This window comes from Taeniopygia guttata, chromosome 2 (assembly GCF_048771995.1).
Source record: "Taeniopygia guttata chromosome 2, bTaeGut7.mat, whole genome shotgun sequence".
NCBI classification, from domain to species: Eukaryota; Metazoa; Chordata; class Aves; order Passeriformes; family Estrildidae; genus Taeniopygia; species Taeniopygia guttata.
The window spans coordinates 103315907-103330911 of NC_133026.1; the positions used below are offsets into that span (position 1 = coordinate 103315907).

General features: G+C 43.0%; 2 protein-coding genes across 7 annotated transcripts in view; one reads left to right on the forward strand and one right to left on the reverse strand.

Moving 5' to 3' along the window:
• The window catches only part of MYOM1 (myomesin 1), a 109715-nt gene that overhangs the window by 5968 nt on the left and 88742 nt on the right, over nucleotides 1-15005 (forward strand). The gene's annotated exons all lie outside the window — the stretch shown is intronic.
• On the reverse strand, nucleotides 2451-14328 carry LOC100218287 (myosin regulatory light chain 2, smooth muscle minor isoform-like). Of its 4 annotated transcripts, NM_001245864.2 has the most exon segments (5): nucleotides 3548-4043; nucleotides 5077-5238; nucleotides 5401-5598; nucleotides 9679-9714; nucleotides 10535-10586. In NM_001245864.2, coding segments are annotated over 3 exon segments (519 nt in total). In that variant the 5' UTR covers nucleotides 5585-5598; nucleotides 9679-9714; nucleotides 10535-10586; the 3' UTR covers nucleotides 3548-3870.

Consider the following 15005-nt stretch of genomic DNA (forward strand, 5'->3'; position numbering starts at 1 on the left):
TTACCCATGGGCTGCAGAGAAAAATAGGAAAAGAAGCCGTGTGCTCCCACTTTTTTTTTTTTTTAAGATGGGAAGTTTTTTATCTGGTATATCAAAAGTTTGGGAAAACAGTGATCTCTGTGGAGTTGCTGCACAGAGAACAAAAAGAAACCAAACAAAAAACAAGAGCTGTGTGGAGGGTTCCCCCCCCCCCCCCCCAGTATTACTTTTCAGTATTTCGTGGTAACTTAATTTTAAGCTGCATTTTAAGATGCATTTACTGAGTTCTTTTCCCCTTTGTGTTGTTCCTAGTTTCTGCAATACCATTTCTGAGTTATTGTAATCCTGAATCCTTTTTTCAAAGGAGAAAGTTATCTAAAAATGACAGTAGGGTTCTGAAAAATGAAGTAAGAAACCTAAATAGGAGCATGGGTGCATAAGCAATACCAAGGGAGGATTAACTGCTGATATCTAAAACGTTCCTGACTGTACTTTGTTACTCACCCCTTGTTTGGATTTACATTGTAGGAGTATCTTTGCTTTTGTTGTTTGAAATTCCCCAGGAACATCCCAAATAATAGGTTAGTAACACTCCAGACTAGAAAAGGCCATGAGAAATATGTGATGACGAGATTTCAGCTATTTTCCAGCTTTTGGATCGAATGCAGGTGTCAGGGCACAAAGGCATGCTGTCACTGATGCCCTGTGCCAGGATGGGGCCGCTGTGCTGCATTCATTCCTCCAGATACCACAGGGATCCTAGAAACAAGCGATCCAAAGGTAGTCCATAGGTCAGCAGCGAAACGAATCCTTGCTCTGGAGTGTAGGGACACCACCTCTGTGACATCCCCTAGCTGCTGAGCTAGTGTAACAAGCTGCCTTCATGTTGTGAAATGCTTGTCATCTGATCACAGTGCCATAAGGATGGGTTTATTTGCTTAAACAGAGAGCAGAAACAAGTGTAAAATTACTTTTAAATTGCACACTACCTTTATCTCCAGCAACAGAGTAGGGACGAAAAGGGAGCAGGAACAGGCAAACATTCCCTGGCAGCACTTGACACAAACATTGTCCTCTTTGGAGGTTTCTCATGCAGCCTCGGTAGTTCTTTGGCTTCATTTTGACTTCTGCATTCGTAGCCTTAGAACAGGGTAAGTGGGTCATGTAAAATAAATCACTGCTTTTCAGTAGTGCTTCACAGGCCATTACAGATCACTGTAGATGTAAGACTATTAAATGTGTGCATGAGCCTATGAAAATAGCTTTTCATCATAAGCCTAATCTGGTGTGGAGCTTGGAGCCTGTTATATATGAACCCCAAGGGAGAAAAGATTAGGTTCCAAGATTTTGACTGCAAAATGCTAAGGCTAAGTCATCAGAATTTTAAGCTGTTTCAGTGACCAAAGTTATTTTTATTTTTGGAAGTGAATTATTGATGACACATCCCCACAGCCCTCGGCATGCAACCTCAGCTGTCACATTCCTCCTGCCTAGCTACAAAACACATCTGATGCTCTTATATGGTCTCTTGGCTGGGGCTATTGGTCTTGTAGCCTCTCAGCAGTTAAGGGGTTTGTGCCCTCTTGCAAGTTAACTGGTCTCCTACAATACAAAAAACCAGAAACTGGCACTTGGAAGGTTGTCATTATACTCACACACCCTTGGATATTCTTTCTCAGTAACACATCTTCCTGAGTAGGTATCTTTACCTCTGCACAGGTCTCGCCCTCTACTCAGAAGGAGCACCCAAGGAACGAAACAGCTACATCCCACATTTCAGCTGGCTGTTCAGAAAGCAAGAGCAGCAGAATATTTTTGAAGTGGACAATTTCCTCTCAAGGAGGATACCAGGATCTCTTTTATGTAGCTCATATTTAAAATTTTAAAATTGCTACTGCCAGCAAGAAAAATCCAGCTGGCACAGCTGCTGCTTTCTCAGTGTAACATACCAGCACCTAACATTTACATAGAGAACAGGATCAGAAAAAGAAGGGTTTAGGGATCCAGGGTTCCTAACAAAAGTAAGCTGCTCTCTGAATCTTAATGCCATTTAGACACTCAAAGGGAAAAAATAATCAGTATCTTACATCTGTCCTTCAAGCAGACATGTATGCGCACAGTACCGAATTGCAGAGGTGACAAGTCTAAAAAAGTGACAGCGTAACTTTTCTCCAGCCTAACATTGCATAGCAACATTTCAACCAGACAGCTTCCTAAATCCCCACTCTCTTGTCTTTGTCACAAGGGCACTGCTGGTGAAAGCTTCCCTGCATACTTGTAAACTACTTCCTAGAACCTTGCAGGTGTCACATGGAGAAGTAACTCAGCAACCATTACTGAAGAGCACCAAGGTAGTTAAAAAGCAAGCTTTCAAAAAAAAGGAGCAGCTGTGGCAACTTAAAGTAGTGTTACATAATGTGGGTAAGAGACAAACTGAGACTAGCAGATAAAAAACAGAACTGGGAAAAGAATGTTTGAAAACTCAATTTTAATTAAGCCTGTAAGTGTAAAAAAAACACCCTAGAATAAAAAAATTAGTCCAAGTATGCCAACTCAGTATATTTTGTCAAGTTATTTACAAACCTGAAGACAGAATATCCTCCAGTTGCCATATGGGAACACAAGCAAGATTAATAACCAAGCCTTCATGCTATCACACACTAAATGAGACAAACTCACCTTACAGGATAAGCTGTCAGAGCCTTTACAATCCTTTGTGCTGAATTACTACTCCTTGGGGTCTTAAGTCATGTGATTAGCTGAGGTCATTTAGATTCTCTTCCTGCTTTGTCACTTGCAGTAGCCAAGAGAATGAGGCACAAAGAAAAGCATGGCCATACTAAGAACTAACAGAACAATCCTCCTCTTTTCTTTGTATTTGAGACATCAGCACATCCAGCTCTGAATGATTGACTTCGGTTAAAAGCCACCTTACCAACGTAACTGAGGAATGCGTGTAATATTTTAAACAGTGAGAGCAACTTCAGCACCTGTAAGGTTTTACCAAGTTAATTCTCAGAATGACTTGGCTCAAATTCTCACATGCAAAAGAATTAGCTGTAGAAAAATAAAGCTATGTGTAAGTTTTCTGGTCATGCATTGCTGTTAATTAGTGCCAGCACAGACTCCTTTGCACAAGCTTCCTTCAGCAGAAGGGAAAAAATATGCCTAATTCCCCGTTACTTAGCAAAGAATAATGCACACTTTGACATGAAAGTACTGCTAGAAAACCCATCAATATTAAAAGGAAGCAAAAGCTGGGCATAGTATCTGCTTAAGAATCAGGTATTCTCTGCTGGCCATGAGGCAATTGTAACAGTCTTCCCTAACCATTTATCTGATTAACTACTCACACAGTAGTCAGATCCCACTTCAAAAATCTGATAGACTTCTGCAGCTGAATTTTTAAAGAATCCAGAAGATGCTGCTGTCAACCCTGTGACATTGAACAAAACACTGTGAAAATGAGTTTTCTAGCTTGACTTGCAACTGCAAGAAAAATACAATGAACACACCTGCATTTGTAAATGTGCAATAGAAATGTCATTCTTCACAAAAGATTTTGAGGTATTTTATCTATATAGCAATCTTTATTTCAAAATGGCATTTATTACAAAAATGTAAAAATCCAGCTAAACCAGAAACATTGAGATTACTTTCCTGGACTATCAACTCCAGGGAATGTTTTTCCTGTAGCCTTTCCCTCAAAATATTTTCCCTGCTTCCAGTCTTGATTACAGGTGCAAATGTGCCTAAATGGCCTGGAGTAGATAAATATATTGAAAAAGACAAAAGCTTTGGAGCTAAATGCATGCAACAAGTTCTATCAGGAAGAAACCATAGAAAATAAACATAAATGTAGAGATAATGTGCAGGTATCCAGGGACTTGCTCAGTCATCTTTGTCTTTTGCTCCATGTTTCAGGATGCGTGTGAATTCGATGTAGTTGAAATTGCCCTTTTTGTCGATTGGGGCCTCTCTGTACAGCTCATCCACCTCTTCATCCGTGAACCTGTCTCCCATCGTGGTCAGCAGCTCCCGCAGGTAGTCTTCTTGGATGAACCCTGCAGCATAGTGTAGGACAGAAGAGGAGTTTTTATATTTATCTGCTGGGTGATAATTTCTTTCTTTGAGTTCTTTCCCTCAGTTAAAGATACCTGCAGTCTTCGTCTGCCAACTGAAAACAATGCCATCAAACCCTATTACTAAAATTGCCAAATAGTTACAAGGATTCAATCAAATCAGGCATCTTAGTTTGAAAGGTCCCACTACTTCAAATAAAGACAATTATATGTTTTGCCTGTGGTGTACCAAAGAATATAAAATTTATCAGTATTCATACTGGACATTTTTTCCAACAGCAGGGCTACACTCCTAATGGTACCAAGAACCTTATAACTCAGTATTTTAAAAATTACAAAGAGGATCAGTTAACCTTGAGCGTTCCTATTGAAAAACCACCAAAAAGAAGTCATGGAACTTGACTATTAACATTCAACAAGTGAATGAAACATGGGAAATTTTACAAAATTTCAAATTGATCTTAAATCACTGGTAAAACTCAGATTTACCAGACTGGTTGCAAAGAATAAATTATTGGTGTGGTTTATTATACAAGGAGGCTTGTCTAAGTTGTGATTGCTTTTATCATCACTCCTGTGAGTCACACAAGAATTATCTTGCATTCATTTTTTTCTCCTTTTAGTGCACCTTAAGACAGGGAAGGTAGGTACAAGTTGCTGACAGAAAAGTTCTTCATAGAAGCACAACAGCTTTGAAAACAGTGATTCCCCTCATAAAAGCAGCTCCAAAGGTGAATTTTAAGTTAGGAATAAATTAAGACCCTGGTTCCCAATCAACATCTTTTATACTTTCTCCTGTTTTGAATAACAGAATGAACTTCCAGAAATTTGAAATTTCTACAGAGACTGAAAAGGCAAATTTAGCACATGATGATACAGTCATGATTTTCAGCTTGCAGAAATGAAAATTTTCAGAATTAAAAAACTGATCACCGCTTCTATGAACACAAGTATTTGTTGTTACAGAAGTAAGTAGAAGTAATACATGTACACTGTTGTTCTTTCACCCACATACCTGTTGCTTCTTCATCAAAGCAAGCAAAAGCATTCCTGATTACATCCTCCGGGTCGGTGCCATTTAACTTCTCACCAAACATAGTGAGGAACATGGTGAAGTTGATGGGGCCTGGAGCCTCATTCATCATGGCATCCAGGTATTCATCTGTTGGATTCTTTCCTACAAATAAAGGGATTCATACTTGGTTCAGCTTTCAAACTGAAAAAGTAATTTCAGTAGTGTTAATACAAACTGAGCCACCTCTCAGATTCCAAACTCAGTATTTTGATGTTTGCAGCACAAATTTGCCTGGCAAGCATGAACAGAAAAAAGGGACATTACCAAGGGAAGCGAGCATGTCGTGCAAGTCCTCTTTGTCAATGAAGCCATCCCTGTTCTGGTCGATCATGTTGAAGGCCTCCTTGAATTCCTGGATCTGCGACTGATCGAACATCGCAAATACATTGGAAGTGGCGCGCTGAGGGCGCTTCTTGGTGGTCTTCGTCTTTGCCCTTTTGCTAGACATGGTGGCTGTTGGTTCTAAGGAGACAGAAATACATCCAGGATTTAGCCTTATTAAATCACATTGCAAGTTCTTGGGATAGAAGGACATCAGGTTTCATGTTTTTCATGTATTTGGCATATACCCCAAAGTACACATTTATTTCAGTATCTCCTGCTCCATTTTCTTTCAGACTTCACTTGCTGTGAAAGCATAAAGCCTTTGAGGATTGAGGGACCACCACTGTAGGCCAATAGGAGCTACATCAAAAAACGCAGATTTCAAATCATAGCTCTTGAAACTCACACAGTGCTTGTATTGCTGATTCAATACTCCAGCCTGCATCTTTCACAAATTAAGTCAACTACATCTTCAGAAATTTGGGAGGCACTGTTGACATAGTAGGCTATGTGCTGCTAAACTAGTACACTAGTACTAGTGGTTAAATAGAACAGATAGTATGCTAAACTAACATTTTGGAGGGGAAAAAATGTATTTTTGGCTCTGAGACAGAGAGCACCAACTTGGTTCAAAAGCTCTACAGTGCTAGTCCCTTATACAGTGGAACTACTACACAACAGATGCAAATGCTAGCACTCTTTTTAAAATTCATTAAAAGTATATACTTTTACTTCATTTTAAAATGAATTAAAAGTATAATAGCAACAAAAATGTGAAGACTGTTTATTTTAAGCTACCAGCCCTTAGAAACATTTATATGTTTTTATAAATTTTCACATATCACTGGTATACTAATGTCATTTTTTCCCTTGAAGCTGTCAAATGAAGAAATAAACATGGTAGATTATTATATATTATAACATTAATACATTCAGGGTAGAAGTGAGGCTTTTAAGTTTACTGCATCTCTTTATCTGGGAAGATACATGCAGTGTCCCAACTAAATGTATGACAGCACAAACTGGAAAAGCTGAGTCATTCACTGAAAGGTGAACACAAAGTCCTCAAGATTTCTTTCAGATCAGAAGTTAGACCCCTTTTTAATGTTGTTTCCAAAAGTCTCATAACCTCTGCTTGCATTAGCTAAAACTAAAGTGTAATACATACTGCTAAAATCCTTCAAAATGCTCAAACAAAGTGTTATGCAAACCAGATTCCTTCAATCCTTGACTTGAATTTTGCAGGAAGCACCTGTAGCAAGTGCCTCCTGAAAGAAGAAAAATTTAAGTTTCACCTGCAATTGCAAGAATATCAATATTCTGAAATTTACACTAAGTATTAATTTTATAACTTAGAAACAAATTATCTGGTCAGAAAAGCAATGCTAATTGGAGTCGTAGCACAGTTCTAACCGTTTCTCAGATAGTTTTCTCAAAGATATAGTATTTTCTGTTAGACTCCTGAAAAGCAAGAATGAAGTCACTAACTGGGATTCATCCTTAACAAAAAAAAAAAAAAAAAAGGGAGTAAAATTAAGCAAAGTAACTCCCCTATACAATCAACTCAATATGCAGGCAAAAAGCAAATATTTATGTTGTTTTTTTGGTTTTTTTTTTTAACTAAAAGGAAAGACATTTTACCTTGCTTTGTATTAGATACCTGACAGGGTGCACCAAGCATCTGGATCATAAAAGGAAATTCCATGGTTATGTCCTTCTCAGTCTGTCCACACAGACAGCTACTGATGTCCCCTGCCAATTCCACACTTTTAAATCCTACGTGCATCTACAACGTTCTTCTGACGTACAAACAAACCATTATGTCCTGAAGTAAAAATAGCCCATGAAATGCAACTGCGCATCGCCCAACAACGCAGACGTTCTCTCCAGTGCACTCACTAACCACCAGCTACCCGAGATGTCTGGCCTCCACAACACTGCAACAAATAAATGTGAACTCTTGACTTTGAGATACTTACGTAGACAGCTGACAACAAAGGTAGTTTGCTTTCAAGCTGCAGCCAAGGGCTGTGCATAACTTTGGTGGTTTTCTCACCACTTTACAAAGCCTCAGGCAAGCTCTCATTTAACTCTGGGTTATTGATTAGAAGTTCCACTACTCAAAATAGAGCCAAACACTATCTTTTAATTACTCTTCTCTGAAATAAGGCAGTTTTCAGGATATGGCTCATTCAAAGTAAACAAAAAAGTTAACTCTGCATGTGCTGATGCCAACCAAATTGATCTTTGCCTTCTTACTTTTATATGTCTCCATATTCTTTACATATATATTGCAGCTCTGTAGCCTATTATTGTATTCATAGCTAGCATTTTACCTACTCTATAAAAAGACAAAACACATTCCCCAGCACCTCTAAGGCCTGGGGCTCCAAGGTTCTTTGGGAACCCAGGTCAAAATGGCTTCCCAAGTTTTTCATAAGCAAAGTTTAGTTCCTATCTAAAGGGGCGGGGGGGGGGTGTCTCAAAAAAGGGGATAACCAGGGATGAATTATCATCACCTCTGTCTCTAACTGGGGATTCTTGTCAGTTATGCTAATTTGCTGAACATATAAAATGGTATCCACTTTTTACAGTATGCATTTTCAGCGCTTTTTCATCCAGCATGTTGTGCACCATAAGGTTCCTTATAATGGTAATCTGTTTTTATCATCTGTGTCTGGCTTGTAATTCTAGGATCAGTGAAAAGGCATAAGTGCTGCAAAGGCTCCCAGCAAGCCACTGCCTGCAATTCTCTCACCTACAATTCAGTCTTAAGCAAGAAGAGGTAACAAAAGCAGACTGTCAGCACATTCTTTTAAATTCTGTTGAGAAGACTGACCTATCAGAGTATATTTTATTAGAAAACAAACAAAAAAGTGCCAATGCTTGCATTACTGTTTTCTAAGTTTCTCTGAACCAGGCTTGGGAACTCCTCCAGTCCAAAAGAGCTGTCAGCCTAGCTACAGAGAAACATCAGATCTCACAGGACTGCAGTGCCCTTCAGCACAGGCATGCTGCAGCTATGCTTGAAACACTGGACTCAGCTCCGGGAACGTCTGTTAGAAAAGAGGGTGGTACATTTTGGAACATTTTCAGAAAACCAAAGGCATCAATCCAGTTAGCCAAAGAGATCAATTTATGATTTAAAAGTTCCAGAAGTGTTTGCACTTTGTGTTATCCAACAAAAAGATCCACACCTAAGCCAAAACTTTTGTAATTGAAATAGGCTTAGTATAGGCTGAAATAGAATTTGTAGGCTATACTAACTACTATACTATTATATAACTATTATACTATCTATCTACTATCTGTTAGTACATAAAAAGCAGGAATACTTCACATTAGATAGTGCAAGTCATGACATGCAGGTTTGGTCCCTTTTGTTTAATACTGTGCTGCAGTGAATGGTCGGGGCCCTGTTTTGGAAACTGTCCAAGAAGCTTCAAATGTAAGACCTTACCTGTGAGACACATCATAAGGTATTTCTGAAAGTGTAACCTTTCTTTAGGAAGATTTTAACATAATAAAAAAAAACAATAAATAGGTAGTAGCAGCACTGTGCTGCTTTGTGTTGCCTGTATGGCCATATCCAGCCGCAGTGGATATCAAACGACAGAAGCAGAGAGAGTCATCTTGTGGTCCCTTCCTCTGGAAAGTGATAAACCCTTGGAGAAAAAAATACCCCAAGCAACTAAAAATTTTGAGCCATGCAGTAAGCTGTGAAAATTTACAGCCCACTAACAGTGGTACAAGCTGGACCTGCTCAGAGGCAGTGACCAAAAGTTATGCTTTCGAAAACACTCAGGATTTCAAAATTTTGAGTATTGTCATAACTGGAGAATCTGTCACTGACAAAAACCAAACTACCACACAATAAATCCCCAAACTCATAGCCAAGAAAGTCTCTATATGAACTAAGATAGAACATCAAACTCAAAAGTCAACCTCAAACCTAAATCCCAAGTTCTGTCCATTTACTCAATTATACCATCACATACAGTCACACATCCATCACAATCTGAGTGGCAACAGGAAAAGCTAAGAGCAAGGTGCTCTCCAGCACCATCTGTGTCAAGACTCAGTAAGAGCAGATTACACTTTATGAAAGCAAACTGGCAAAAACCAAACCCTATGCTGTCCCACCCTGTCTTAAAAGCCACTTTAACACACAACTTGCTACTAAGTTTCCCAAAACTCTTGTACAGGAGTCACACTTGCCTCAAAATCCTGCGCCAGTGAGTCAACACAGCCTGTCTGCAAAAGAGAAAATAAGGCTCAGAGGTGACCTTATCACTCTCTACAACCACCTGAAAGTAGGGTGTAGCCAAATGGGGATCGGCCTCTTCTCCCAGTCAATAAGTGACAGGATGAGAGGACAGTCTGAAACTGTGCCAGGTTTAGGTCGGATATTAGGAAGAGTTTCTTCACAGAAAGGGTGATTAGACATTGAAATGGGCAGTGGGAGGTAGTGGAGTCACAGTCCCTGGAAGTGTTCAAGTGAAGACCGGACGTGTCACTCAGCGCCATGGTCCATGGTGGTCAGTCACAGATTGGACTCGATGATTTCGGAGGTCTTTTCTAACCTTACTGATTCTGAGAGGCGGAGAGCCACTGCACGCAGTCCCCTGTGCGGCTCTGGTTATTCCAAAACGTGAACACACAGGGACAGACCCAGGCCCACCACCTCCCCCTCCTCCGAGCGCAGCAGCTGCCAGCTCTGCCCCTCCCATGCTCTGACAAAGCCGAGGGAACACCCGCAGAGGCTCGAGGTGGCGGGAGGCAGCCGAGTCCTTCCGACAGAGAGACAGCCACCTTTTAACAGCAGTTCCCTGACATGATGCACAGGGCGCCGCGCCCTGCCCAGCTCACAGCACGGGCCCGGAGCCGGGGTCTCTCAGCTCCAGCCCGCAGGACGGATCCCCGCCAAGAGCAGCAGCACCGAGCCGAGCCGAGGCCCGAGGGGAGCTGCGGGGGGCGATGCCGCAAGCGACCTCGGCTCCGCAAGCGACCCCCGGCCCGGCCCCGCCCCAGCCCTCACCGGCCCCAGGCCCCGCGGGCGGAGCCCCCGACTCACCTGGCGGCGGCAGACGGCACCGGGAGCGGCTGGAGCGGCACTTCCGGAGAGCGGAGCGGCCACCGCCCCGCCGGGCAGGAAGGAAGCTGTGGGAGAAACCATTGCGCACGAACGGGAGGTGGCGGCTTGGCTCATCGCTTCGGCGGCCGGGCGCCACGAGCCGTGTCGGGGAGAGGACTCGCAGGGGCCCGCGTGTTTTGCGTTTTTGCCTTGGAGTCTCTGCCTTCCTTGAAGGAGAAAGACAGAGCCACGAGCTCAGCTCCTGGACCCTGTGTGTGCCCTCCCCCGGCGACGCGTTGGTGCAGCGCGGTGCGGTCACCGCATTCCAAGGGCGGAGGGAGTCGCGCGCCTTGCCTTGTAAGGCAACGGCGGGAGTTTCCTGCTGGCGCCGGCGGGCGGGGCCTTGCCCGCTCGCCCCGCCCCTGCCCCGGCCCCCTCTGCCTGCGGGTGGCCGGGGGATGCGCGGGGAGCGGGAGACACAGGGCCTCAGAGTCACAGGGCCACAGGAGGGGTTGGCCGGGTGCAGCCTCTCCTCTCAAGCACATGGCACAGGATTGCATCCAGACAGTTCTTGAGCATCTTCAGTGAGGGAGATGCCACACTCTGGGCTGCCTTGTTTCAGTGTGTGGGCGCCCGCACAGTAAATAAGTTCTTCCTCGTGTTCAGGTGGCACTTCCTGTACATCTTACTCCTTGGCACCACCGAGAAGAGCCTGGCTCCATCCTCTTGACCCTCCCTTCAAATACTTATATTTAAAAGGTCCCTTCTCAGTTATCTCTCATCGAGGCTAAACAGGCCCAACTCCCTCAGCCTTTCCTCATGGGAGAGGTGCTCTAGTCCCTTGATTGACTTTGCAGCCCTAAACAGCCCAACACATGGTATGGCACTGTCCTGCATGCTCAGGAGGTGCTGCTGTGTCTGGAAGAGTCACAGGAGACCACAGAATATCCCAACTTGGAAAGGACTACAGGGATCATAAAAGTCCAGCTCCTGGCCCTGCACAGGACACCCCAAGGACCACACCTTGTGCCTGGGAGCATTATCCAAACACTCTTTGAACTCTGACAGGCTTGGTGACTGCTTCCCTGGGGAGACTGTTCCAGTTCCCAGCCATCCTCTGGAAGCAGAACCTTTTCGTAGTAAATAATACTGGTTTTAAGCTGAGATGAAGAGGAATATGGGATGAACAGAAACATCATCCAAAAAATAGTGACCACAGGTCAAAAATACAAACAGCATCATGTAACAAATAGATATCACAACCACTGTCTACATGGCCTAATTTATAACTTTGTATCTGGTTCTACTTACTTAATTTTTACAGAGTTTGCAGCTGTATATAAAGTCACATAGTCTGTGCAAGCAGTAAGAGATTATCCATATTTATGACTTTTTTGAGGGAAATGAACTTAACTGAGTGTCCAGGAGGTGTGGTCCCACCATAGGCTCCCCTGGCAGAGAGCACAGCTCTGGGAAACACACCTTTGCTCAGCACCTGTAGAGTCAAAACAAGCCTATTGAAGTTTTCCCTGTCCCTGCTACTGCTGGCAGTATTTTTTACCAATAGGGAATTGTGGTGGTTGCTGTCACATCTCCCACCTTTCCCTGGGCACTGGCAGGATGCCGGACTGCCCACTTGGGATGAGCTCGATGTGTTGTAAGAGGCAGCTCCTGACCCTGGAGACATGAGTTTCTGCCGTAGAGTAGCTCCAACATGGAAGCTGAGACAGGCTTTCCTCTCATGATCCTGACCTTTCTGGATCATAAGAGGAAAGCCTGTCTCAGCTTTCCTTATGCTGGATACAAAAAGCATCTTTGTTTCTTATGTTTCTAGAGTCCACTGCTTCCACAGCTGGAGTCAGTGGCGAAATTGATGTGTAATTTATCCAAGTTAGCATTGACATGAGCAGAAATCAGAATATTTGTCTATTTAAAGTCATTTTTATCCAACAATTAAGTAAATAATACAATGACAGTGATTTTCTGTTTTCCTTCAAAAATTGGTAGAGTACTAACTCAATGTTCATTTTTTGACCTATACTAAAATAATATTTTCACTTATGTGAAATTGGAAAAATGGAAATAACAAGAAAAGCCTAAAATGTCAGTAAGGAATATGTAGGAAGACCTGTCAGAATAATCCTTCATACTTGGGATCTCTGTATGGAGAGTCCCGGATATGAGCAGCTGTTGGGTTTAATATTTAACATAATGAGTAATACTTAAAATATTGACTAACCACGGAGGACTTTGGCCTATACTCTAAATCACCATAGTTGATTAACCTCTTAAAATTTTTTTTTTTTTCTGAATAATTTCTTAGTGGGGAAAGATGAGGAAGCTTTTATTTTGAAAAGTAGGGAGAAACTGACTCAGTAAATTTCAGGAATCTTTAAGAAATATATCAGTAATATTGGCTCATGAAGAGCAGTCCTGTTTCCACAAAAAGATAATTAACCAGTTCAAAAAAAATACATTATTTATTTGTATCATTATTCTCAATAAATCTCTTTCTACTGTATAAAAGTGCCATGAGTCCACTTTACAGATGGTGAAACTGGAACACAAGTGAGCTGGACTTCATAAATGCTAAAGATGAGGTGGGAACGTAAAGGGATTGTCAGTAAGTTAGGTAGTTGTGGAGTCTACTTCCAACACGATTTGGAAGTTTACACTATGATCTTCCAATATTTGCAAACCTAAGTAATTTTAGAATCTGCCTTAAAGTGACTTACCTGCTGCTTCCCCAGAGGTCCCTAAAAAGAGAAGTATTGCAAGGCTGCTTTTACGCTCAGTCTTGACTATACCTAGACTTAGGCTAATCCTTCTGTGTCAGTGACTCCTTTGTTTGTGTGCATAGTTTCACTGCAATAAATAAAGTATTAATGCAGCTACCAGGCTCCTCTCTTGCCTGGCAGGCATCCTGCCCAGCTCTGTGGTGGCATGTCTGGGGAAGGCTCAGCCATCCTGGGCTCTCCTGGCCGCTGGCATCTCTGCATTTTGCATCTTCCATGTCTTTTCATGCTCTGTCATTATAAGGCTCTCCACTGCTGTGTTCTATACACTGCTTGGGAACTTCTCAGTCCCAACACCTTTCTCTCTGCATGTAGGTTGTTATTTCCCGCATACTTCAAATACAATTTCCCTCTATGGAAATGATAACAAAATAATTCAGGCTGTCAGGGGTAGCCTAAAGAGAATTAGATCAATTTACCAAGAAAGGTCTGCAGCCACCAAAATCCTGGCCATGTGGATGTAAAGAGCCACAATGTCACACCTCTTCATCAGTGTGTCTCCTCTGTGAAGATGCATTTTAATGGGAGAAGGATCCTTTAGAGAACCGCATACTTTAATTAAGTTCATGTATCATACAAATCCCCAGACAACTCAGTGGGACCTAGGGCACTCAAAGAATACAAGGAGAGCACCATACTCAAATAAATTATTTACATACTCTAACCATAAGTAATATTTAGTAATTTGTCTAATGTTTTTCAAATAATCAAAAATTATTTGCTTTTCCAAGAAGTGAAGTGATTACCAGAGTAATTAAACAGTGCAATTCCAGCTTATTCTGGCATGTGGAAAGTGGGTACCACATCATAGTCTTGGTGGTGCCGTTGTTAAGGCAATCCTGGGGTGGGAATTTGTCCCTGTGCTTTACTGACGTGATTATGTGCCTGTAAAGAAGAGGTGCTGTTACTTGCACCCGCGCCGGAACCTGGCAGCCGCCTTCTTACAGGTTCTGAGGAGACTGAGGATGATTCACTCACCTGGATTTCGGATTCCCACCTTGACCTGGACACGCTTGTGTCGCTGCGCAGCGCTCGGAGACGGGAGCCGGGAGCCGGAGCCGGGAGCCGGGAGCCGGGAGCCGGGAGCCGGGAGCCGGAACCGGGAGCCGGGAGCTGGAGCCGGGAGCCGGGAGCCGGGAGCGGGGAGCCGGGAGCCGGGAGCGGGGAGCCGGGCCCGTACCGGCTTTTACCAGCAAGGGGAGCTCCGTATTTGGGTAGACCCGAGAGACAGCCCGGCTCCGCTACTGCCAGGGACAGGAGAGGGGGGACGCTGTGAAGTGACATCAAATCGGTGTGGAAATAAAAGTCCTGCTGTAGGCTGCGGAAGGAAAGGGAAAGACCCGATAAGTGCCGCGAGCTCTGGCGTGAGGCTTGGGGCACTTCTGAGTTCCGCAAATCATAGAATAGAATTACTGAATGGTAGGATGATTTGGGTTGGAAGGCACCTTGAAAGTTAATCATCTAGTTCCAAACCTCTTGCCATGGGCAGAGACACCTCCTGCTAGATCACGTTGCTCAAACCCCTGTACTGCCTGGCCTTGAACACTTGCAGGGATGGGGCATCCATAAATTCTCTGGGCAACCTGTTCCAGTGCCTCACCATCCCCACAGGAAAGAATTTTTTCCTGATGTCTAATATCTTCCTATTATCTGCCCTCTTTCAGTTTGAAGCCATC